The sequence below is a fragment of the Scleropages formosus genome, chromosome 10 (assembly GCF_900964775.1).
Source record: "Scleropages formosus chromosome 10, fSclFor1.1, whole genome shotgun sequence".
Classification (NCBI taxonomy): domain Eukaryota; kingdom Metazoa; phylum Chordata; class Actinopteri; order Osteoglossiformes; family Osteoglossidae; genus Scleropages; species Scleropages formosus.
The window spans coordinates 20,007,019-20,032,386 of NC_041815.1; the positions used below are offsets into that span (position 1 = coordinate 20,007,019).

Consider the following 25,368-nt stretch of genomic DNA (forward strand, 5'->3'; position numbering starts at 1 on the left):
AACGAGCTTTATTGCCAAGGATGTTCACACATACAAGGAATTTGTCTTGGTGACAGAAACTTCCACAGCACAGACAGAATGACAGTCACAAGACAGATGAGAAGATAGAATATGTGAATAAAGGAAAAAAGGATAAAAAAATATATAAAAATATAAAGTATACAATAACAAAAAATAGTCACTAGACATTGTATGTAGAGGTCTGTTCTATACAAATGCAAGGGAATGCGAGTAAGACATACGATGTGATAAATAGATATAAATATAAATAGCGTTGTGAATTGAACTAGTTTACTCAATGGGGGGATTTAGCTGTTCATGAGGTAGAAGATGGCCTGAGGAAAGAAACTTTTCTCTTGCCTTCTTCATGTTCTATCAGCTTATTTAGCGGTATATTTACCCTTTAGTCTAGATCATAATGAAACCAAGAGAAATAAGGTGGAATAAATATATATATAACACGTACAATGTTTGAACTATTACGTACAGTAATTTACAATATAATGTTGTATTACTTATCCAATAATATTTGTCACTGGGTGCTTGGGATGCGGGGATCGCAGGAACAACATCGCAGGACAATCACACTCGTTTAGTCACATTTAAAAAAAGAACAATTTCACTGATTCTTGGTTCATGATTATGCCTGATATTATTTTAACCAGCAGTAACTGTTCCTGGAATCTACGAAAGCATAATTGCTTCTATAATTGGCCACTTCTGCCTGGAATTCGAAAAAAAGACTGACCGTTACGTTAGGCGCAGATCAGTTACACGCAGTCGCTTCAGCTTCATACTTTCCGGGATGATTCCGTAACTCACAGTTACGGCCATCATCACCTTATAAAAACACGGGATTATATAAGTCTATATTTATTAACATTGTGTTACATTCCACTGTGGTAATCTGGGGTTTCACTAAGTGTCACTGTTAAATTAAAGTAACTTTTTCTCGGTGTTATTGTTGGCGCAGCCATCTCTGCGTTTGAGAAGTGGTAAATAGATTATACTTAACGGAGGTAACAAAGTACACGTTCACACCATCGGTTTCCTTAAACCGGAAGGGGAGAACATTTATTTACATACGTGCTTCATCAGAACACATCACGCACAACAAAGGTCATGTGATCGATACTTCACCAACATGAGAGCACACTGAATAGAATCTCCAACACCCCCATTTGCTCTCATTCTCTACAGGCCCATTACAATACAACACAGTTACATTCATGTGTCAGCAACATTTATGCCCCAAACATAAAGCTTTCAAACTTTTCTTTCTTATACTTCGTCATTGGTTTAGTCATCACATCAGCAACCATTTCTGTTGTTGGACAGTACTCAATTGTTATTTTACCATCAGTAATTGCTGATCGAATGAAGTGGTACCTAACGTCAACGTGTTTACATCTTTGTCGACAAACAGGGTTTTTGGAAAGAGCAATTGCACCTTGGTTATCCTCCGGTGCATACTGACATCCATTTTCCAGTCCATTCATCAATTGTACAAGGTACAGACTTTCTTGTGTGGTCGCAGCCAGTGCCATATATTCCGCTTCGCATGTTGACAAAGCAACTGTAGGCTGCTTCTTTGACTTCCAGGAAATGAGGGGACCATTTTTGGTTAGACTAAAACAGTATCCAGTCGTACTTCGTCTGTCATTTGGATCTGATGCCCAGTCAGCATCGCTGTATGCCGTAAGTTTCAGCTTCTCGTTACTCTTCTTGTACGTCAGTTCTTGGTTTACTGTACCTTTCAGATACCTCATCACATGCTTCACTGTACACCAGTGTTGCTCATTTGGTTTTGACATAGATTGAGACAATTTACTCACAGCCCAACTAAGATCTGGTCTAGTACATGTCATTAGATAGATCAAACTACCTACTGCTTCACGATACTTTGTGTGGTTTACAGAGTTTCCATCACCGTTATACTCTAGCTTTTGTTCACATGGGGTCGATCTGGACTTACTATTCGACATGTTGAACCTTTCCAGTATTTTTAAGATGTACCCCTTTTGATTCATTTTCACAACTCCATCCATTTGCTCAAAATCAATGCCTAGGAAATGTTCCAATTTACCAAGGTCTTTCATCTTGAATTTGGCTGTCAGCATCCTTTTCACATCATTTAGTAACTCGTTGGTACTAGAAGCAATAATCAGATCATCAACCCAGATTATTAGTATCACTCTCTCTTTTCCAGTTTGTCTGCTGTAGACACAAGAGTCTGCAGGATTTTGCATAAAGTCATTTTCACTCAGGTAATCATGCAGTAACTTATTCCAGTTTCTACCTGACTGTTTCAGACCATACAATGACTTGTTCAGTTTACAGACAAGTTTTTCACCAGTATTCGATTTTACCTCAAAACCTTCTGGCTGTTCCACATAGATCTCACAATCAATTGGAGCATGTAAGTAAGCCGTTTTCACATCCATCTGATGTAGAACAAGGTCATACTGTGCTTCCATTTGCATCAAGACACGAACTGATGTGATATTTGCTGTTGGAGAAAAGGTTTCCTTATAGTCTCTTCCCATTACTTGACTATAACCCTTAGCAACATATCTAGCCTTATATGTTTCATTGTTATCTGCATTGTTCTTGATTGCATAGACCCATCTACCCCCCACTGCATGTTTGCCTTCGGGTAGAGCCATCAACGTAAAAGTTCCATTTTCTTTTAGAGAATCCATCTCTTCTTCCATGGCTTTAATCCAGATCTGTGATTTGGTTGAACTCATGGCTTCCTTGAAGGTTTGTGGTACATTACACATTCTGTAACAGTAGTCAATATTAGTAAGTATCTGATCATCTTCAATATCAGTTACGTAGTCAGATAAGTATTGGGGAGCTTTCCTGTTCCTTTTGGGGTTGCATCTATTCTGAATATTTTCAGTCTGATCATCATTTTGAAGATCTGTTTTGTCTCCACTATCTTGAGACTTCCCTGAACTCTGTTCAGTGATGTTTGTTGTTACCTTAGATGGCAAATAACTTCCCCCATAAACATCCTCATCTGGTATTTGTGGGTCAGTTTGAGTTTGCTGCTCGACAGCACATTTCTTGAAGAATTTGACAAGCCTGTGTTTAAGGACTCTTCCAGTGTCTGTGTAATACACTAGGTATGAAGGGCTATTCTTGTCATACCCAACAAATATTCCCTTCTCACAACGTGAATCTAGCTTCTTTCTGTCGTGTTTGTATGCATAGCACATGGATCCAAAAACTCTCATCTTTGAAAGATCCGGTTTTCTTCCTGTGAACATGTAGTATGGAGTCTGCTTTACTCTGTTATTAATGCATCTGTTGCGAATTACTGCAGCAGTCATCACAGCGTAAGTCCATAACTCCTTTGGTAATTTACTCTCAAGGAGCATGCATCTGGCTATTTCAAACAATGTTCACCAACTTCTTTCAGCAGTACCGTTTTGGTGGGGTGAATACGGTGCAGAGGTCTCATGTTTAATGCGATTTTTGCTTAGCAATAACCGAAAATCTGTTGCTGTGAATTCAGTGCCATTATCTGACCTAATGCACTTTACAGTACCATAAGGAGCAGTGTCTGCTAGGAATTTTTCCGTAGCCTTTACAGTGTCACTTTTCGCTTTCAGGAAGTAAACAAATATTGTACCTGAGAAATCATCAACAAATACAAGTGCATATCTGTGACCGTCTTTAGCCTCTGGTTGAATAGGACCAGCCAAGTCTGTGTGCACAAGTTCAAGTGGGACTTTGGCACGTGCATCGGGTTCTCTGTTCCTGCTTTGCGCAAATTTGCCTTGTGTGTAGACTTCACAGTGCAGTTTGGACTTGTCAATCTTTCCTTTGATTTCCATTCCTTCCACAATATCTGGCAACTTGGAAACATCATCATAGTTGCAGTGGCCGAGGATTTCGTGCCAAGTTTGAATGTCGTAACAGCCGTTACAATAATCTCCTCCCTTATCTATAGTGTTTAGATAGTACAGTCTATTATACTCTTTTATTTCAAATCTTGTGCCATCCTTGTGGATGAGCTCGTCATGTCCTTGTCGAAAACGAACAGAAGCCCCGTTGGCAGTCGCTGCTTTAACAGAGAATATGTCTTGTGGATATGAAGGAATGTACAGGGCTTTCTTTAGCGTTGTACTCACTTGCTTTCCTTCACTGTCAATCAAACATATCTCCGCGTCACCTCTCTTCAGCGCAACGCCACTCGCTCTTGTCCCGTCCGCAAGCTCAATGAAATGTTTGCCCGTTTGGAAAGTCTCGTCAAATTTCTTAAACTTTCCGATGTCGGTAATTATGTGTGATGTTGCTCCCGTGTCAACCATTAGTCCTTTATGTTTCAGCCCGTCTAGTTGATAATCACACGTTTTGAAGACAAATGCATGTTTATCTGCGTCCTCTTCATGCGTCGCTTGTTTTGCGTTGTCCCTTCTTTTGCATCTGCAAGATGCGTCTTTGTGTGTTGAGCTTTTGCAATAGCTACACCACTGTTTTTGACTTTTACGACATTCATTTGGACATCTCCAGGCTTTATGTCCTTTTTGACCGCAATTATAACATGTAATATTATCAGGGTCTGCGTTTTTCTCTCTCCCTCCTCTTCTCACAGAAGCTGCACCACTCGCTTTCATAACGTTGTCGTCATTTGACCTAGCATACTTTTCAGTGTTTTCAAAACTTCTAAGCTTTGTCTTAAATTCTGCAAAAGTCATAGTTTCATCACTCTGTGTTACATGAACTGCGAATGGTTTAAACAATTCTGGCAAACCTTTAACTTAAGAATCATTGCAATCAACAGTCCGTCACTGAGCGTCTCCTCAGCATTCCTCAGAGCGGTAATGGCTGTTTCTGCCCGAATAATGTAATCCGTAATACTTTCCTTTGCAGTTTTCTGAAGGGATGTTAATTCTGTGTACAGGTTAATAATTCGCGGCTTCCCTTTTCCTGCATAGTAGCCCCTCAGTATTTGCAGCGCCTTTCTTCCGTCATCTGCGGCTTCTCTCATTATAAGGGAAAGACTTTTATCATCCAAAAACTGGATCAATTCCGCGTAGACTTCTTCATTTTTATCAGTGTCGTCAATCTCATCTTCGTCCGCGCTGTCTCTATCGCTCGGTGTGGGGACTTTCAATATGGTCTCTTTCAGTCCCAGCAAACGCTAGCAGGTGCCCCAAAAACTTTGTCTCCCAAAGTTCGTAATTCTTTTCATCTCCGTCGAAACACAGTCTACTCAGTCTATTACCTACTTCTCGCCTGGGCCCATAACCTGTTGGCGCAGCCATCTTTGCGTTTGAGAAGTGGTAAATAGATTATACTTAACGGAGGTAACAAAGTACACGTTCACACCATCGGTTTGCTTAAACCGGAAGGGGAGAACATTTATTTACATACGTGCTTCATCAGAACACATCACGCGCAACAAAGGTCATGTGATCGATACTTCACCAACATGAGAGCACACTGAATAGAATCTCCAACAGTTATGATAAATTAAACCTCCGCCCACTTTTTCTTCTTCAGTAACACGTACGGTACTGCTGCGAAATGCAATAAAGATCATTTCTCCATATACAGCTGCGAGTCTTCAGCTCATGGACAAGAATAAAATGAAAAATAAAAAAAAAACAAAAGAAAGATATAAGAATTAAGAATATACTCACGCATATTAGCCTAGGGAAAAGTGTACAAATACTAACTTTAACTTACCTGCCTGGCTGTTAGCGGAATTTCTGTAGTTCCTCCAATTCGTTCCCGTCAGTATTCAGCCGGAGCAGTTTCGTTTCTACCGCCTGAACTCGGGTGTGCAGAGTTAAAACAGCACCAAAAACGATCGGTATCAAGTTGAAAGACGAGCTAAGTGAGCGGAGGTGTGTTTTATGTTTTTGTTACTCGGTCCTCTCCAGGCTCTGACATGTCTGGGCGGCAACGGAAGCGAACCGAGTCACGCGTTGGCTGTTCAACGTGTCCGTTCAGCGCTCAGATTTGCATTTAAAGGTCCCACCTCGTGCCTTGGCTTTGCTTTCAAACATCTTGAAAGCGCAGGTTTTCTTACACGGTCAGGGAACAGAGCTCAGGAAGTGGCAAATATGTGATTATCAGTGTAAGAGCAGCCTTTGCTTTCGTCTTGGTCTCGTCAGCTAATGCATCAATGTAAATGTTGGGAGGAACTCGTACTTCTGTACGTGTCTTTTGTTCGTAGCACCAATAGATCCGCCTATACGTGAATAGCCACGCCTACATGTGAATAGCCCCGCCCACAACAAAATGGTCCCGCCCACACGAAAATCGCAACACGCAGTAACTGTACGGTGGAGCAGTGGGTATTAAGACTAGTACACAGTAGTGTAGTAATAATCATTGTACTTTGATTTGGAGAAAGGCATCTGCTACATCAGTAGACGTGAATTAGTGTATCTTAAAGCTTTGTTCTGTCTGTAATGCTGTCATCCTGATTTATGAGTAGGTGACATTGGGTTGTTATTTCAGGGATGAAAGAGGGGGAAAAAATGTACTCCATACTTTACAGTGATAAATTCAGCCTGTAGTGTTCCAGTGATGTGTACATCTCACTAGGGACTCTATTCATTTTATGTTTTAAATAATATAAAGCATCTTGAGGTTTGGGAAAGGCCTAAATGCTCCTTGTCACCTAAAACTGATTGAGGTTAACTGCCTGATTTATGACGGAAGCATCAGTGTAAATAACACAGAATGCCTGTCTACACCATAGGGGATACAGCACCTTATTTAACAACTGGCAATGAAGGATAAGTTGAAGGCCTATATAACCTTCTCCAAACTAAAGTTCATGTGGATGTAGGAAAAAGAGTGAAAGTTGTCCTAACACTCTGCTGTACTGCTCTATCACTCCTTATTACTGCTGTTTTTTTTATAGTGTTACAATGGAAATTCACATGTTAAAGACTTTCTAATATCTAAGACATAGTGGCAACTGGTTTTGAATTTAATGACTCACCTGTGAAGATGATTTTTTATATTGTACTGATAAATAACAAGGAAATACATGTAAATGTTTATTTGGGGAACATTTTTAAATAGTTACTGTTTAATGAAGGGGTGTGGTGGTGCAGTGGGTTTGGCCAGGGCCTGCTCTCCAGTGGGTCTGGGGTTCAAGTCCTATTTGGGGTGCCTTGCGACAGACCGGCGTCCCGTCCTGGGTATGTCCCCTCCCCCTCTAGCCTTATGCCCTGTGTTGCCGGGTTAGGCTCCTGCTCCCCATGACCCCGTATGGGACATGCGGTTTCAGATGGTGTGTGTGTGTGTGTGTGATGTGCTGTATAATATTTCAAGTTTCAAGGTTATTGTCATAGGTACAAGTACCATGTACATGTATCATGAAAACCTTCCTGAATGCTTTTCCACAGACTATGGACAAAGACAATAGAAATACTGCACAAACAAAACAATGACAATGACGGTGAGGAGTGCAACAGCAATAGCAATAAATAATGGTAACAGTAGTAACAATAAGAACTCAGAACGAGAGAATGAGAATGCTTCAAGTGGCAGTGTAATTTACCAATGCGCTTGGGTGGAGCAGTCCAACTCTAGTTACTAAAGGTGGCACATTGGTTAGTGTTGTATACTCTTACAGCAGTGGGGTAAAAGCTCTTCCTGTACCTAGCTGCGGGTCCGAATAGACCTAAGCCGTTTTGCAGATGATAGGGAAGAGACAAGTGCCCGTGCGGGGTGACTATGGTCTCTCATGATGCGCATCTTTCTGAGGCAGCGTGTGGTTTAGGTGTCCTTGACTGCTGGTAGCTGTGTGCCGATGATTCCCTGGGATGTTTTGACTACCCTCTGTAGGGCATTTTTGTCCTGTATGGAGCAGCTGCCACCCCAGGATGTAATACACCCTGTGAGGACGGACTCCACAGCGCACCCGTAGAAAGTGGTGAGGACTGTAGTGGACATCCTGGCTTTCTTCAGATGCCTGAGGAAGTGGAGACGTTGATGGGCGTTTTTGATGGATGATGCTGTGCGCTCAGTCCATGTGAGTTTGGCAGTGAGGGTGACCCCGAGGAATTTGAAGATGTTGACCCTCTCTACAATGTCCCCTCCTATGTAGATGGGTGCCTGAACCGTATCCTGTTTCCTGAAGTCAATCACCAGCTCTTTAGTTTTACTGACATTGAGAGACAGGTTGTTGTCCTGGCACCACTTTGCCAGGAGCCTCACCTCCTCTCTGTAGCCGTCTCATTGTTGCTGGTGATCAGACCCACAATGGTGGTATCGTCAGCAAACTTTATGATGGTGTTGGAGCCGTGACTGGCCACACAGTCATGCGTGAATAGGGAGTATAGCACTGGGCTCAGGACGCTTCCCTGTGGAGTGCCAGTGTTGAGGATCAGTTGGGAGGAGGTATTACTGCCAATCTGCACACGTAGGGGTCTGTTGGTGAGGAAATCCAGGATTCAATTGCACAATGCGGCACTCAGTCCCTGCCCTAGTAGTTTCTGGATCAGCTTGGTTGGGATGACAGTGTTAAATGCTGAGCTATAGTCTACAAACAATAGCGTTGCATAGCAGTTTTTATTATCCTGGTGAGACAGAATGGTGTGAAGTGTGTGTGATATTGCATCTTCAGTGGATCTGTTGTGGCGGTAGGCAAACTGCAGCAGGTCCAGAGTGTCTGGGATGGTGTCCTTAATGTGTCCCAGCACCAGCCTCTCAAAGCATTTCATTGCAATGGGAGTCAGTGCCACCGGGCGATAGTCATTAAGGCAGCTCTGTTTTTCTTGGGAACGGGGATGACGGTGGTGTTTCTGAAACAAGTGGGTACAGTTGAGCTTTTTAAGGAGGTGTTAAATATGTCCGTGAAGACAGTAGCCAGTTGCTCACTGCATGCTTTGTAATGTATACATAGAGTTAACATGATTACTTATGCACTGCTTACAGATATTAGTGCTGTAAAACATGTTTATGTGGTGATGAAATACTTCACATATTTGACAGTTACATTCTTTTATTCATTATGGCGATGTCTTTAACATTCAAGAGGGGGCGCAGTGGGTTGACCAGATCCTGCTCTCCGGTGGGTCTGGGGTTCGAGTCCCGCTTGGGGTGCCTTGCGACGGACTGGCGTCTCATCCTGGGTGTGTCCCCTCCCCCTCCGGCCTTACGCCCTGTGTTGCCGGGTAAGCTCCGGTTCCCCGCGACCCCGTATGGTACAAGCGGTTCAGAAAATGTGGTGTGTTTTTAACGTTCAAGACACAATAAATCTTTCAGTAAAACTAAAGGACGTAAATGAAATTCTTGGTATTAGACATGTATTAATCAATATATCATGTTAAAACACCATGAAATCAAAAGTATCGATAAATAGGTATTTCAATATGTGAAAATGTTACTTACTCTTTTCCAGAAGTTGGAGATTAATAATGAGAGGAATTAAATACTGGAGCAGCATGGCAGTGCAGTGAGTAGTAAAGCACCTGAGATGTTTGGGCATTGGTTTGAATCTAGTTCAGTCTGCATCGAGTTTGTATTTTCTCTCCTCTTGTGCATGAGTTTCCTTTGGGTGCTCCGGTTTCCTCCCACAGCCAAAAGATATGCAGTTCACGGTCAACTGATGACAGTAAATTGCCTGAAATGGGTGAGAATTTGTGGCTAGCCTGTGATGAACTGGTGTCCCATCCAGGCTGTACACCCCCTCTGCCTTGGGCCCAGTGATTCTGGGATAGGCTGTGGACCCCTGCTACCCTGATCACGACAAGCAGTTAATGGAAATTGATGGAATGAGGAAGTGATCACTCTTGCAGATCAAGGTTCCACAGGTTCAGCTGAAGACCCAGGAATGAGTTAAAGGAAAGAGAACCCACTTGAATGTTAGTCAAGCAATACCTCAACTTAGAAACCTATTACACTGCAAAAGTAAAAAATCTCCTGCATTCTTCCATTCTCCTTTGGGTGTGTCAAGCCAGTATAACCAACCTAGTTGGCTTTATTGCTGTTGAAGTGCTGTGGTTACTTTTAAACATTACGATGCTATTAACTGCTAATGAAATGAGACTTTTTTAACAAATTTAAGATTGCAGTGATTAAAAGACTGCTCCTGTTTCAGTTAAGTAATTTAATAAGAGAATGACTGAATTAGGCGATGCTCGTCATTCCCTTTCAGTATGCTTTGTATCAACGTTGGACCCCAACACGGCCTACCGCCAACTACGCTTGTAAAACATGTATCTGTGGTGATGAAATACTTCACATATTTGACAGTTACACTCTTTACAATATTGTTTGATTTAACACATGTGATGAGTGGAGTCATGCACAAACCATGAGGTTAGAATCATTTGATTATACAGTATTTATTGTTTTTTTTTTTTTGCCCCTGCAATAAAGGCTATCGTTAATGAACATGCCAAGGCATCAAACTGATTCTAAAAGCTTGGGGATTTGAGCAGTTGGAATATTTAATGTTGAAACATTAATACTCTCACAGCTAGGGTCATTCTTTCTTTTTCGGTAGCTGGACACCAACAATGGGAGTGTTTAGGAAGCGGTTCACTCTCGCAAGCCAAGGGTCTACAGTTTCACCTGGAGGCCCAGGAAGAAGTTTCCAGCTGCCACAAACTCTGTTAAATCAAACCCTGAAACACAAGAACAGTACATTGAACACACATCCTAAACAAATCCAGCACTCCCCATATATTCTGTACAATTATATACACACTTAATATTTGTTCTCATAATCCATTGATATACATATAAGCCTGTCCTCACTGCATGTATTTCAACCACTATAGAACACATTTTAAAACTCCTTGAAAAACTATATATATAGCCTATACACATTTCTCAAGAATACAGTTCGAAGTAAAGAGGTATCTTTAGAATGCCTGCTATCATATTCTTTAATGTATATGAATATAAGTGAAAGAACGAAAGAGTTCTTCTATACCTGACTGAGCTCTGACCCAGGTCATTGCTTTTTTAGCCACAAACTGCCACTCATCCCTGGATTCAGCCTTATATCCATGCAGCCATAGAACTGCCAACACTGTGGCCCAGACTGAAGAAAACTCAGGCTGGGGAGGGAAACACAACATATGTTCTTGGTGTAATTAACAGTAAGCATCCACTAAATGAACTGCATCTCCTTTGGGATTACCAGATACAGTCATTTTTTTAAAAATTAGTTTTCTGACCAGCACAAGGTCACAGCAACACACAGACAAAGACATACAGTTCCAGAAGGGTGTCTAGACATTCTAGAAGTTAGAACTGCCATGTAAAGCAAATGGGTTGGGAAAAATTTACACACTTGAGTCATCCATGGATGTGGTGTACACCACAACAAAATACGTTTCTCTGCCAAATATTCAAGAGTAGTTGGCCTACATACCATGGCATCATCAAGAACGGAGTTCGGGTTGAGTTTTAACAAGAGAAGAGGTGGTGAGATATTATTTGTTAGAGATTTCTTTGATAGTTGTGTGCACCCCGGTCCAGGAAGTGTGTATCTTATCACATTCCCAGAATAAATTTATCAACTACTGATTCACTAATGTAAGGAATTTTACAGCAAAGAATCTGCATGTGAACCCTCTTAGACCCTATTACCTTTCCAGGTGATGCTTTGACCACTTCCTCTTCCTGTTTTCCAAGGATTGAAGCCAGAGATTGTTGGAGATCCCAGGACCCATCAGCCCTCTGCAGACCAATCAGGTCTACCATTGGATCTTCAGGTTCTTCCACAGAAATATTTGCTTGTTCTATAATGTTTTTGTGAAAGTGATTAAAAAAAGGTAATTATACAAGCAAATTTAAAATAAATTTTATATATATTATAAAATATATTTTTACCAACAAAATAACATAAATGGTTATATCTGTAATTTATGTAATTGGTATGGGAATCAGAATAAAATCCAAAATCTATAAACTTTGACCACAATAAGCAAATGCCATCAATGGAAACGTTATCAGATTATTGCCGTGTACAAAAATTACATGTTTGGGAAAAGTTTCACTTTTCTCCAACATGAACACACTGAGTCCTAAACCTACGAACACAATTGGTACCGGAAGTCTGTTTGTAACTTGATTTGTTTGTATCTCCAAAGTTGCTTTTACCAGTAAGTAAACACACACACACACACACACATTTTCTGAACCGCTTGTCCCATACGGGGTCGCAGGGAACCGGAGCCTACCCGGCAACACAGGGCATAAGGCTGAATGGGGAGGGGACACACCCAGGACGGGACACCAGTCCACCGCAAAGTACCCCAAGTGGGACTCAAACCCCAGACCCACCCAAGAGCAGGACCCAGTCCAACCCACTGCGCCACTGCACCACTGCACCCCCTTGGGACAGAAAATACTCACCTGTTATCTACCGCACAAGTTTCAGAGTTTGTGCAGTGAAAGATATGTTCCCGCTCAGCTGGGTTTTAATTGTGCAGTAACGCCTCCTTACATGTCCTCTCAGGTACCGCCTTGTGCTGCAAGGACAGCGAAACAGTCGGCCAGGGAAACGGACACCGGACACGATCTGAGCTAAGCCCGGTAGTTCTCGGACCCCGCCGTCAAGAGGATTGAGACCTATGAAGGAGACCATCTTTTGGTCCCGCTGACTTTCTGGCAGGAACCACGATCCGCTGTCTTGTCAGCTACGCTGGGAAAAAGTGTCTTATTGACATTTTGCTACGATTCCATGTGTGAATTTTCAGTTGAGCCGTATTCGTCCGGTCTGCTTATTTCTGTGCAATGTTTCAGAGTTCATAATTATATTCACAATTTTACATTCCAGTTACATGTTGAATGCATGCCTTTTGAATACTTTTTCCAGGAGTTTGACCGCTGCTGTTCCCGTGGCAAACACGCACCTAAGACATTTGCCGTTACTACTCAAGAATTGTCATTTAATGCCACTTGCTGCATGCAACTGAAGCAGCTTCTCTTGGCATTAGTAGAACTCCTGTGAGTGCGAACATAAAAGTGGTATGGAACGCGGGTTATTTTGGATTGAAGGCTGTCCATTGCCTCACGGGATATCTGTCCATCTCTGAGCACAGCAGGTTCTGTCATTGACCTGGACCCTAACGAGCTGCACAGTTATTGTGGCACTGAGAGAAGGGCCTCACGTTCACATGGTTCATGATCGAACTACTGTCTCAATTATGTTTAGTGTATCTGAGACACTTTCTACCAAAGTGATTTGCGGCGCACGCTCTGCAGCGCCTGTCCGACAGCGGTGCTATCCCTGACCGAGAGTTGGCCATTTGTCTGCACGCCAGTGAAGTGCGCACACGAAGTGGCAATTTAGATTATCGGTACACTTGAAAAGCAGCTTTTCAATGGTAGCAGGAAACCAGAGCATCCGCACAAACACAAGGAGAACATGCCAATGCCGCACGGACCGAGAGGGGATCAATTCCATGTCCGGTGGTGAAAGGACCGATGGCATGATGACAAACCCCCGCTCACCCCAAGAACAAGAAGGATAATGAGCCTATTTTCTCTCCGACGATTCCCTCCGCTCCACCTTCCCTTTGTCTGTCTCTCCTTCCTCCGACAATATTTCATTCCAGGCCAGCGGCAGCGGAAGCTCCTTGACGTCTCGGCAAGACATTAAACGGGACCCCGAAGGCCCGATAGCCACCCGCACGCATCTGAAGACAAGGCGGTAGCCCCCCGGCCGAGCAGGCGCCGCCAATCCGGAAGCTGGACCAAAGAGGACTCGATGCGCGGGGGATCCCCGGGTTTGTGATGGTGTGGGGGTTTAAGACTTGACTGACATGTGTAATGGTCTTTGGAACAAGTGGGGGGCGAGTGCTTCCGGGTGCGGCGGCTGAGCTGGGTGTTATGTGTCAGCCATCTGGAGGTGAATGGGCTCAGGTACCGCGCTTGAAACCGAAGGGCGGCTGAAACGACATGTGTCAGGCAGGGGGAACGGTGGCAACCCTTTAAGGGGTGCGGCTCAACCCCCCCTATGGGAGATGTCCTCGACCGAGGAGGTGAGGGGACGGGTGGAAAAGAGGGTCAGTTTGTTGTCCTAACCTGGCGCCTGACCGATGACCCTGGCGATGGCATTGCTGGTGGAGAGGAGGGAGATTTCCTTTCCGGTGGACATGGGATCAATGTAGTCGAATCTGAAAGAACAAGAGGCGCCAGGAGTCATCACCGCCACATGAGTAGCTTAGTCAGAACAGTGGAAAGACTGCACGTGCCGCAGGAGATGCCGGCTCAGACACCGAAGCGGCTGCAGCCGCCGTGTTCCTGGAAGATCCACGAGAGCTTTGGTGAAAAGGGGGCCCATGCTGCACGTGTCTCTGGGTAAGTGTGATGAGCTAGCATGAAGAGACTTAGGAGCATGGGTACAAGAATGTAAACAGGTAAAGGAATTGGGTAAAATCTGAAAGTTTTGATAAAATGTAGAGTAATAGGCGGACAGATGGAAAACAAAAAAGCAAAAACGGAAGAACATCTGCCTGAGCGGATAGATGCCATTCTGAGCTGTGTATGGGCACAAGGTGTGGAGCCCTGAGCAGCATGTGGGAATTCAGAGCCCAGACCTTATAGAGCACATTATCTCTTGTCTAAAGATGCGGAAGAAGGCATTTCAGGTACACACAGGGGATTTGGTAGTGGGGGGCAGTCAAGGGAACAACTTATTCTTCTATTCTGCCAGTAAAGAAAACTAATGGATCTTGGAATTTCATGTAAGACTTGGAATTTTATGTAAGGGGGGTGAATGCTACTGTACTCCCCAGAGCACCCGTTGCGTCTTCTATTCCACCTGTGGCTCAATGGTTTTCTGTGATTGATTTAGCTAATGTATTCTCTCCTGTTTCAGTGCATCCTGAGTTTGGTTCATGTTTACCTTTAAAGGGAAACAGATGGACACGGACGGTCATGCCTCATGGTCAGGCATAGTCGTCAAGCATCTACTGGCAAGCAGCGGACCAAAATTTGGAGAGTTTCGTCCCGGTCGAAGGAAACGTCCTCATTCGGTACGTAGATTTGTTATAGGAAATAAGAAGCGTACGCACGCAACGTGAAAAACCCTAATCGTGTTCTTAGTGGAAAATGACCACGAAGCTACCAAAGAAAAACTGCAGCTCATAAAATGAGTACAATGTGTAAAAGTACTAACCACCGGGGGAGGATCTTTGAGCACTGAAGGATTCAAACCAATGTAGAATGTGCCAAACTAGAAACTAAAACAAATATTGTTTTTGTTGTGATCGACTGCTGTAGACTCTGGATCTAGGACTTTGTGCAGCGAGCTCAACCCCTCCAGGATTTACGGTTTGGATGGTTAGGTCACCGAAAAGGCCTCGAATGACTTGAAACAAGCGCTAATGACATCATCGGTGTTGGGAATTCCTAATTGTGACAATCTTTTTAATATGTTGATGAGAAATATGGTTTCATGACATCTGTTCTGACAGAAAAACATGCGGGAAGACTGTTGCCGACCATTTGGAAAAGAAATTGCATTCTGTCGCAGCCGCAGTACTGGCTCGGCTACGGACTGTAGTAGCTGGCACCAAAGCCTTTTCGTCATGCGTCGACATTGTTCAAACACACCCCTTGCCCGTTCTGGTCCCTCACATAGTTCATACAAGCTACCTCCTACATTCTCACCCACCACTGGAATGTTGCACTTTTAACCAGACACTAACAAATGCTGTTTTTTTTCAACAGATGCCAGGTTTTCGGAAGGGGCACATCTCCTTTCATGCTAGTTTGCAGAAGTTGCATAATTGTATTTATTGATTAGAAGTTGTGCATGGGGTGAAGGAAAAAGGGTGACACTAATGAACTTTTGAGAAGCGGCAGCTGGTAATGTAATGGTTAGCGCTGCTACTTTTGGATCCAAAGGTTGCAGGTTCAAGTCCCACCTCCAGCTGCTGTACCCTTCATCAAGGTGCTAGCCCTAAAATTTTTTGTAACTTCATGAGCATCACCAGATAAAGCCTTTATTCAGCCACTACTCTGACATTGTTTTTGCTTGCTTGTGTATCTTATATATATTTTTAAAAAAGATTTGGTAGGAGGGTATCAGGATTTGTCTATTCTGTGTTTTTATGCACCTATTCGAACAATGAACCTCAGTGCAGCAAGTGGTAGGTATTAAACTGGGTTTACTTGAGTCACATGTCTGCAGCTATGTCTCTTTCTCTTAATGTAATGCATAAATTGTACTTTTCATGAGTTGTATGTCGCTTTGGACAAAAGCTTCTGCTAAATAAATAAATGTAAATGTAATGTAAATGAGAAACAGGTGTCACAGAACGTGGCGGCGATGCCGGAAGGCCACGGAGCGATAGCGGCCAAGAACGGAATCGTTTGCGATCCCGATCCAAGTATTCTTTCCCAAGGTTTTGCAGGTGGACGGCAGAGGCGAGTCCGGAGAGGCGGTACCTTAAAAGTGTCCAAAATCTCAGGCTGATGCTTAAATTCCGATTTGCAAAACCGGGAGGAAATTGGGTCTCCAGTTCAAGCGGAGAGGCCCCCATGGAGTTCTGCCGATGACCCCACACCCCCGAAAGCGGAGGACATTGATTCCCGCACTCATCGCGAGCCAGTCGCCCTACCTTGTCTCGTAAAACTTGGTTGCGCAGGAGCGATCAGCCGCTCGCGTTCTGGACCCAACCCGCACGTGGAGGGACTTCACGGACTGAATATTTTCTGGAATTCTTCTGTGGAAGCTATGATTGCAATTATGCTTTCTTCTTTTATGTCTACATATATTATGGGCTGGTGTGAATGGCACTCCTTCTTATGTAATGATATGTAGGAGGATGAGGACAGGGTCATGGGCTCCAAAGCGTGAATGTGGTATCATGCCATAAACTGGTGCATGTTATGTGCTTCACGAGGGAAATACGAAAGGTAGGATTGTTAAAGCGGCTGTGGGAGTGCACTATTCTGCAGGTACGGCTTAAGACAAAGGCCGGAGTGAAGAATGAGCAACGATGCCTATTGGAAACATGTCTTTCTATGTGTGAGTTTGAAAGATAAAAGAGAATGGCAGAGTGTGTTGGGGAGACAGCGTGACACTCTCTGAGTGTGCATTGTTCTCTCTGTGAATGGTGGTAAAGTTTTTCCATTCACTGCAGGGGCTCTTCTGTCTTTGTGTTTGCAAAAGTTCTACCGTAGGTTAGAAGATCGCAGGCTTTCTGATGTGTGTTAGTGATCACAGCTATGTTCACTTTTGTTGTATTGAGTTTGTGGTGTGTGTATATTGTATATTTTTCTTTGAGTTCCTAAAATATTTGTTTTTGCTTAGGAACAGAGCTATTGTACGTAGTAATAAATAATGCAATTACAGACACGTGATGCAATTGTGATTCACGGTTTCTGTTAGTATGAGGTTCGAATGTGTACCTTACCTGTAACAGAGCAGCGTAAGCCCCTTTGTTTCTCATTGTACACTGCCACCTTGTGGGGGTGTGAGCAAAAACATGGAGCAAGTGCATCAGGAGCAAATCTAGGTATCAATGACTTATCTACGTCATTTTGGTACCATCATGTAGTCATTTAAAACATCTAATTAATCACCCATTTATACCATTCACTAATCATAGCAGAGCTGTTTCATAGAGGTATGTTGCTGGATACAGCAGCCAGATGCAGGGGATCAAACCTGTAATCTTCAGATTGAGAAGTAGTGGCTTTAACCATGTAGCGCCACCCTCCATTTCGCCTAATTATGAGGGTGGTGCCCTGGGTTCTATTCCAATAGAAAAACCCAAACTCAGGTATTCCAACAACAAATTTAATAGATTCTCCAAACCCCCATGGCATAGAAATATTCAAACTGTTATTAACTTTATTAACCCCAAATTGGAAATCCCCTCAAAACAAATACAAACATAAAACAACCGAACAGAAAACGCACGTACAGTCAATATCTTACAACAAGCACGAATAACCTTGGTGCTACACACTTTTAAATACTCCGGAGTATTTAACACACGTAAAAACCCCTCGTTGCAGGCCTGGACGCAGCTCGTGTGCGTTGAGACCCGAATTATGGGTCGCTTCACTCTTGCGAGCAAAATTGAAAAAAAAACCCGCAGTTTACCTTATCCCCGTCCACTCGCGTTCGGGGCGGGTGAAAACTCCAGCGATGCCCGAGGAACTTCGCGCGTTACCGGTAGCACGAAGCGCTATCGGGTTCTCCTCAGTCCTCCTCCGTCACACCGGCGTAGCAGTTCGACGAGACGGGCTGAGCCTGAAAGCTTGTCGTCTTAACTGTCTCGTCGGACCGCGAGGACACCACAGAAACTAAACTCGCCAACACAATCCAACTGCAGAGAAGCGATATTTTCTCTCTGGTTACTCATCCAGCAACCAGAAAAATATCGCCTCCTGACACTCTGGAGCGCTCTTTCGAACACACCCGTCTTACGCTCTCTCTTTCTCTCGACCCTTCTAGAAAAGTCTCGAAACTTTCTCCATTCGTTCCATCCCCCCTGTTCTCTCATTGGTTCGGCAACAAACTGAACCCCCCAATCAACTCACAGTGCAGGCAGAACTAGCACAACGGGTAGGTTGCACCTGTCCCAACAAATGGTGGTAGGGCTTCAACCAAACTAGGACTCCGATTAATGAAGCTTTATTTAAACCTTCAAAATTAAACACGCAACCTAGTAGCGCTACAGGGCTACAACCACTTGGCTACCAGCTGTTCTGTTTCCCTTCAGGTATTGCCTAGCATGTTATTGATGTTTTGTTTTTAATAAAAACAAATTATTAAACATTCGAAATTTTCATTTGTTATTTCTGATTGCCCCTGTCAGAGAGGTCTTCAACTCCCACCTCCGACAGAGCTTCAACCAGGTCCCGAGGGAGGTGGGGGACATTGAGTCTGAATGGACTATGTTCCACGCCTCCATTGTCGGGGTGGCGGTTCGGAGCTGCGGCCATAAGGTCTCCGGCACCTGTCGCGGCAGCAATCCCTGAACACGGTGGTGGACACCGGAGGTAAGGGATACCGTCAAGCTGAAGAAGGAGTTCTATCGGGCCTGGCTGGCTCATGGGACTCCTGAAGCAGCTGACGGGTACCAACGGGCCAAACGGAACGCGGCTCTGGCAGTCGCCGTGGCAAAAACTCGGGCTTGGGAGGAGTTCGGTGAGGCCATGGAAGAAGACTTTCGGTCGGCCTCAAAGAGATTCTGGCAAACCGTCCAGTGACTGAGAGGGGGGAAGCGGTGTTCCACAAACACTGTTTACAGTGGAAGTGGTGCGTTGCTGACCTCAGCTGAGGATGTCCTTGGGCGGTGGAAGGAGTACTTTGAGGATCTCCTCAATCCCTCCGACACGCCTTCCGTAGAGGAAGCTGAGGCTGGGGACTTGTCCATTACCCTGGCTGAAGTTGCTGAGGTAGTCAAAAAACTCCTCGGTGGCAAGGCTCCGGGGGTGGATGAGATCCGCCCTGAGTTTCTCAAGTCTCTGGATGTTGTGGGGCTGTCTTGGCTGACATGCCTCTGCAGCATCACGTAGAGTTCGGGAACGGTGCCTCTGGACTGGCAGACCGGGGTGGTGGTCCCTCTTTTAAGAAGGGGGACCGAAGATTGTGTTCCAACTATAGGGGGATCACACTCCTTAGCCTCCCTGGGAAAGTCTATGTCGGGGTACTGGAGAGGAGAATCCGACCGATAGTCAAACCTCGGATTCAGGAGGAGCAATGCGGTTTTCGCCCTGGTCGTGGAACACTGGACCAGCTCTATACCCTCACTAGGGTGTTGGAGGATTCGTGGGAGTTTGCCCAACCAGTCCATATGTGTTTTGTGGACCTGGAGAAGGCATTCGACCATGTCCCTCGTGGCATCCTGTGGGAGGTACTTCGGGATTATGGGGTTCGGGGCTCGCTGCTACGAGCTGTTCGTTCCCTGTATGACCGGAGCAGGAGCTTGGTTCACATTGCCGGCAGTAAGTCAGACCTGTTCCTGGTGCATGTTGGACTCCGCCAGGGCTGCCCTTTGTCACCGATTCTGTTCATTATCTTCATGGACAGAATTTCTAGGCGCAGCCAGGGAACGGAGGGTGTCTGTTTTGGTGGCCGCGAGATCTCGTCTCTGCTTTTTGCGGACGATGTGGTCCTGTTGGCTTCATCAAGTCAAGACTTGCAGCGTGCACTGGGGAGGTTTGTAGCCGAATGCGAAGCGGCGGGGATGAGAATCAGCACCTCCAAATCCGAGGCCATGGTTCTCAGTCGGAAAAAGGTGGATTGCCCCCTCCGGGTTAGGGGGGAGCCGCTCCCTCAAGTGGAGGAGTTTAAGTATCTTGGGGTCTTGTTCACAAGTGAGGGAAAAATGGAGCGGCAGGTTGACGGACGGATCGGTGCGGCGTCCGCAGTAATGCGGTCATTGTACCGATCTGTTGTGGTGAAGAAGGAGCTGAGCCGTAAGGCGAAGCTCTCAATTTACCGGTCAATCTACGTTCCTACCCTCACCTATGGTCATGAGTTCTGGATCATGACCGAAAGAATGAGATCGCGGATACAAGCAGCAGAAATAAGTTTCCTCCACAGAGTGGCTGGGCACACCCTTAGAGACAGGGTGAGGAGCTCAGTCACCCGGGAGGAGCTCGGAGTAGAGCCGCTGCTCCTCCGCATCGAGAGGAGCCAGTTGAGGTGGCTCGGGCATCTGTTCCGGATGCCTCCTGGATGCCTCCCTGGGGAGGTGTTCTGGGCTTGTCCCACTGGGAGGAGGCCTTGGGGCAGACCCAGGATACGTTGGAAAGACTACGCCTCCCGGCTGGCCTGGGAACGCCTTGGGGTTTCCCCAGGGGAACTGGAGGAGGTGTGCGGGGAGAGGGAAGTCTGGAGGACTCTGCTTGGACTGCTGCCCCCGCGACCCGGCCCCGGATAGTGGAGGAAGATAGATGGATGGATGGATATTTCTGATTGGCTTTGGACCATATCCTTGATTCAAGGTTGTTGCAGCATGTTGTGAGGATCAGCACCCCAATCTCCTAGTGCAGGAGCAGTGGTTTTTACCCTATGCTATTGAGCTTACACTGCTCTGTATCTTGGGGGATGAATTAGAGTTAGGGTTGGAATTAGTGTGTTTGGTCTAGGGTTGGCAACTGAGTTAGGGCTGCTGGGCAAAGGCTGCTGGCAGGTAAATGGTGGGTGCAGGAAATAAGTGTTGGGTTAGGTGCTTAGAACAATATTTGGGATTCAAGGCTTGGGTCAGGAGTAGGGAAAGGGTGGTGGGGTGTGTCAGAAAGGACTGGCAGAAGTTTAGTAAGAGGTAGAGGTGGGTGGTATGATAGACGGGGGGAGGTTGGAGAAGCAGGGGTGGGTCAGTTGGAGACAGGGCTGAGAAGATGAAGAGGCAAGGGAGAGGGGTAAAATACCCCCACCCCTTCCCAAATTTGAGGATGAGGGTAGGTGTGACACTCAGATGAATCCACTGGGTACCCAAAGCAACTGGGTGAACCTGTTGGAGTTTACAACAGCATCCCAGCCTCTGCTCTTGCGGTGGGTTAGGTTATATACTGCACTGTATATTGTAAACTATACTGAAATGTATACACATTTAAGTACTTGGAAAAAATGTAAATTTTTAAAAAATTCTATTCATAGCATGGGGGCATGGTGCCCCAGCGGACTTTGCCGGGTCCTGCTTGTTGGCGCGTCTGGGGTTCGAGTCCCGCTTGGGATGCCCTATGACGGACTGGCATCTCATCCTGGGTGTATCCCCTCCCCCTCCAGCCTTATGTCCTGTGTTGCCAGGTTAGGCTCCGGCTCCCCACAACCCATATGGGACTAGCGGTATCAGATGGTGTGTGTAATAAGTCTTTTAAATTTTTGTTCCTTTTGTATGCTTTTTTATGCTTTTTTCTATGCTAAAAATTATTTTAAAGTTTTGCAGTGGTGGATACTCTTCCTTGATTTCACTGAAAAATTTTTTTAGTTTGTGGTTGAGTGTTGTGTTCCGGAGAAAATACTTTGTTATCAGAGGTATGACATTTTCGGAGCCTGGCACCCCCGCGCACTGTCACTGTTCGAATGATTTCAGTGTTTATGATTTTGTGTGGCCTAACAATCGTCTTTTGTACCCTCTTGGTCGGAGAGCCTGGAACAAAACTGTGGCTGCATTCTTGAAATCAATTCGTTCTGAACAGATTCTGTGGAACCTGATCAGCTGCGATTTTATTAGTCCTTTGAATGTGTACTTAGGGTGATAACTGGATTTGTGTAACAGACAATGTCTGTCAGTTTTTTTGAAAAAGACCTTAGTTTTTAGTGATTTAAGGCCATTCTGAGCTTCACTGTAATATACAGTAGTGTCCAGGAAGTTTACTTTCCATGGGTCCCAGTTTTGTTTTACTGTATTTTTGGATGGTGTGTGTTCATCATCGCCGTGAATGTGCTAAAGTCTGTGAGGCTGTGGTGCCAGACTCTGAAAATGTCATCTAGATATCTGTAGTAGAGAAGTGGTTTGACTGGGCATTTGTCAAATAATGTTTACTCCCAGTCTGCCATATATATGTTAGCATAGGCTGCTGCAAATTTCTTGCCCATTCCTGTGCCCTGGATCTGTAAGTAGCTTTTGGAGTCGAATACAAAGTCATTTCTGGTTACGCTTATGTCCAGTAATTTTAGTATTTCCACATCTGGTCTATTCGTGTCTGGATGCTTTTTGAAGAGTCTCCTTACTGCTTCTAGGGCCGGATCTGTGGCAATGTTTGTGTATAGGCTGTTGATGTCAATAGTGAATAAAATTGCATCCTCTGGAATGGAAACGTTCTCTAACTTGATAATGAAGTGTATGTGTCCTTAAGAGAGCTGGGATGTAGCTGGGACAGAGGGTTCAGGTAGCTGTCAATGTACTCTGCGATATGGTATGTTTCATTATTGCAGTCTGACACTATAGGTTTTCCGTTGGGGATCTAGCCAGGGATCGTCCACGTTTCGGGGTCTGCGTGTATTTTTGGGAGGAGGTAGAAATTTCGGGCCTGCGGAACTTCAGGTCCCATTAAGTAATGTTTTTGTTTCTTTGTTATGTACTGTTTGAGCGGTAACTGTATTAAAATCTTGTTGACTTGTTTCCGGTCCCAGTGGATGCGGGAGCAGAGTGTAATGTTTCATATTACTTAGTTGTCATGTGACCTCGTATTTGTACTGTTGTGCATCCATTATTATGATTGCAGTACCTTTGTCTGCCGCTTCAATAACTATGTGTTAGTTTTTCCTTAGTGTCTGTAATGCCCCCCTTAAGGCTGCAGCTGGGCTTAGGGCTGGAGATAGGGTCAAGGCCAGAGCCTGGGCTATGGCTCTAGGTAGGGCTAAGGCTGGACCTAGGGTTCGGGGTAGGGCAAGTGCTGGAGCCCGCCTAAGGGTTTCAGCTTTCTGCGGTGCCGGCGCTGTGGCTTGCGCAGCAGCCAGAGTTCAGCTGGGAGCTAGGGTTAGGGCTGGAGATAAGGTCGGCTGGCCTATGGCTGGAGGTAGGGTTAAGGCCGGAGCTAGGGTTAGGGTTTGGGCTAGGGCAAGTGCTGGAGCCCGGCTAAGGGTTTCAGCTTTTTGCGGGGCCGGCGCTGTGGCTTGCACAGCAGCCAGAGTTCAGCTGGGAGCTAGGGTTAGGGCTGGAGATAGGGTCGGGGCCGGAGCTAGGGTTAGGGTTCGGGCTAGGGCAAGTGCTGGAGCCCGGCTAAGGGTTTCAGCTTTTTGCGGGGCCGGCGCTGTGGCTTGCACAGCAGCCAGAGTTCAGCTGGGAGCTCGGGTTAGGGCTGGAGATAGGGTCGGGGCCGGAGCCTGGCCTATGGCTGGAGGTAGGGTTTTGGCCGGAGCTAGGGTTAGGGTTCGGGCTAGGGCAAGTGCTGGAGCCCGGCTAAGGGTTTCAGCTTTTTGCGGGGCCGGCGCTGTGGCTTGCACAGCAGCCAGAGTTCAGCTGGGAGCTCGGGTTAGGGCTGGAGATAGGCTCGGGGCCGGAGCCTGGCCTATGGCTGGAGGTAGGGTTTTGGCCGGAGCTAGGGTTAGGGTTCGGGCTAGGGCAAGTGCTGGAGCCCGGCTAAGGGTTTCAGCTTTTTGCGGGGCCGGCGCTGTGGCTTGCACAGCAGCCAGAGTTCAGCTGGGAGCTCGGGTTAGGGCTGGAGATAGGCTCGGGGCCGGAGCCTGGCCTATGGCTGGAGGTAGGGTTTTGGCCGGAGCTAGGGTTAGGGTTCGGGCTAGGGCAAGTGCTGGAGCCCGGCTAAGGGTTTCAGCTTTTTGCGGGGCCGGCGCTGTGGCTTGCACAGCAGCCAGAGTTCAGCTGGGAGCTCGGGTTAGGGCTGGAGATAGGGTCGGGGCCGGAGCCTGGCCTATGGCTGGAGGTAGGGTTTTGGCCGGAGCTAGGGTTAGGGTTCGGGCTAGGGCAAGTGCTGGAGCCCGGCTAAGGGTTTCAGCTTTTTGCGGGGCCGGCGCTGTGGCTTGCACAGCAGCCAGAGTTCAGCTGGGAGCTCGGGTTAGGGCTGGAGATAGGGTCGGGGCCGGAGCCTGGCCTATGGCTGGAGGTAGGGTTTTGGCCGGAGCTAGGGTTAGGGTTCGGGCTAGGGCAAGTGCTGGAGCCCGGCTAAGGGTTTCAGCTTTTTGCGGGGCCGGCGCTGTGGCTTGCACAGCAGCCAGAGTTCAGCTGGGAGCTCGGGTTAGGGCTGGAGATAGGCTCGGGGCCGGAGCCTGGCCTATGGCTGGAGGTAGGGTTTTGGCCGGAGCTAGGGTTAGGGTTCGGGCTAGGGCAAGTGCTGGAGCCCGGCTAAGGGTTTCAGCTTTTTGCGGGGCCGGCGCTGTGGCTTGCACAGCAGCCAGAGTTCAGCTGGGAGCTCGGGTTAGGGCTGGAGATAGGCTCGGGGCCGGAGCCTGGCCTATGGCTGGAGGTAGGGTTTTGGCCGGAGCTAGGGTTAGGGTTCGGGCTAGGGCAAGTGCTGGAGCCCGGCTAAGGGTTTCAGCTTTTTGCGGGGCCGGCGCTGTGGCTTGCACAGCAGCCAGAGTTCAGCTGGGAGCTCGGGTTAGGGCTGGAGATAGGCTCGGGGCCGGAGCCTGGCCTATGGCTGGAGGTAGGGTTTTGGCCGGAGCTAGGGTTAGGGTTCGGGCTAGGGCAAGTGCTGGAGCCCGGCTAAGGGTTTCAGCTTTTTGCGGGGCCGGCGCTGTGGCTTGCACAGCAGCCAGAGTTCAGCTGGGAGCTCGGGTTAGGGCTGGAGATAGGGTCGGGGCCGGAGCCTGGCCTATGGCTGGAGGTAGGGTTTTGGCCGGAGCTAGGGTTAGGGTTCGGGCTAGGGCAAGTGCTGGAGCCCGGCTAAGGGTTTCAGCTTTTTGCGGGGCCGGCGCTGTGGCTTGCACAGCAGCCAGAGTTCAGCTGGGAGCTCGGGTTAGGGCTGGAGATAGGCTCGGGGCCGGAGCCTGGC

At 46.4% G+C, this 25,368-nt stretch overlaps 2 protein-coding genes across 9 annotated transcripts in view; both read right to left on the reverse strand.

Annotated features, from left to right (window-relative positions):
* LOC108935877 (von Willebrand factor A domain-containing protein 5A-like) overlaps positions 1 to 6,146 on the reverse strand; it is a 40,329-nt gene extending 34,183 nt beyond the window's left edge. For all 8 annotated transcript variants that reach the window (XM_029255337.1, XM_029255342.1, XM_029255343.1 and 5 more), the window contains exon 1: positions 5,704 to 6,146. The gene's annotated coding sequence lies outside the window, so the exon portion shown is untranslated. The remainder of the gene's footprint in view (positions 1 to 5,703) is intronic.
* Positions 6,147 to 10,323: 4,177 nt separating this feature from the next.
* Positions 10,324 to 18,093, reverse strand: LOC114911664 (von Willebrand factor A domain-containing protein 5A-like). The gene is made up of 5 exons (XM_029255761.1): positions 18,062 to 18,093; positions 14,026 to 14,117; positions 11,584 to 11,735; positions 10,922 to 11,048; positions 10,324 to 10,610 (listed from the first exon to the last, which is right to left on the reverse strand). Exons 2-5 carry the CDS (start codon positions 14,096 to 14,098, stop codon positions 10,546 to 10,548), a joined length of 417 nt encoding a protein of 138 aa, XP_029111594.1. The 5' UTR covers positions 14,099 to 14,117; positions 18,062 to 18,093; the 3' UTR covers positions 10,324 to 10,545.
* Between the last annotated feature and the right edge of the window lie 7,275 nt (positions 18,094 to 25,368).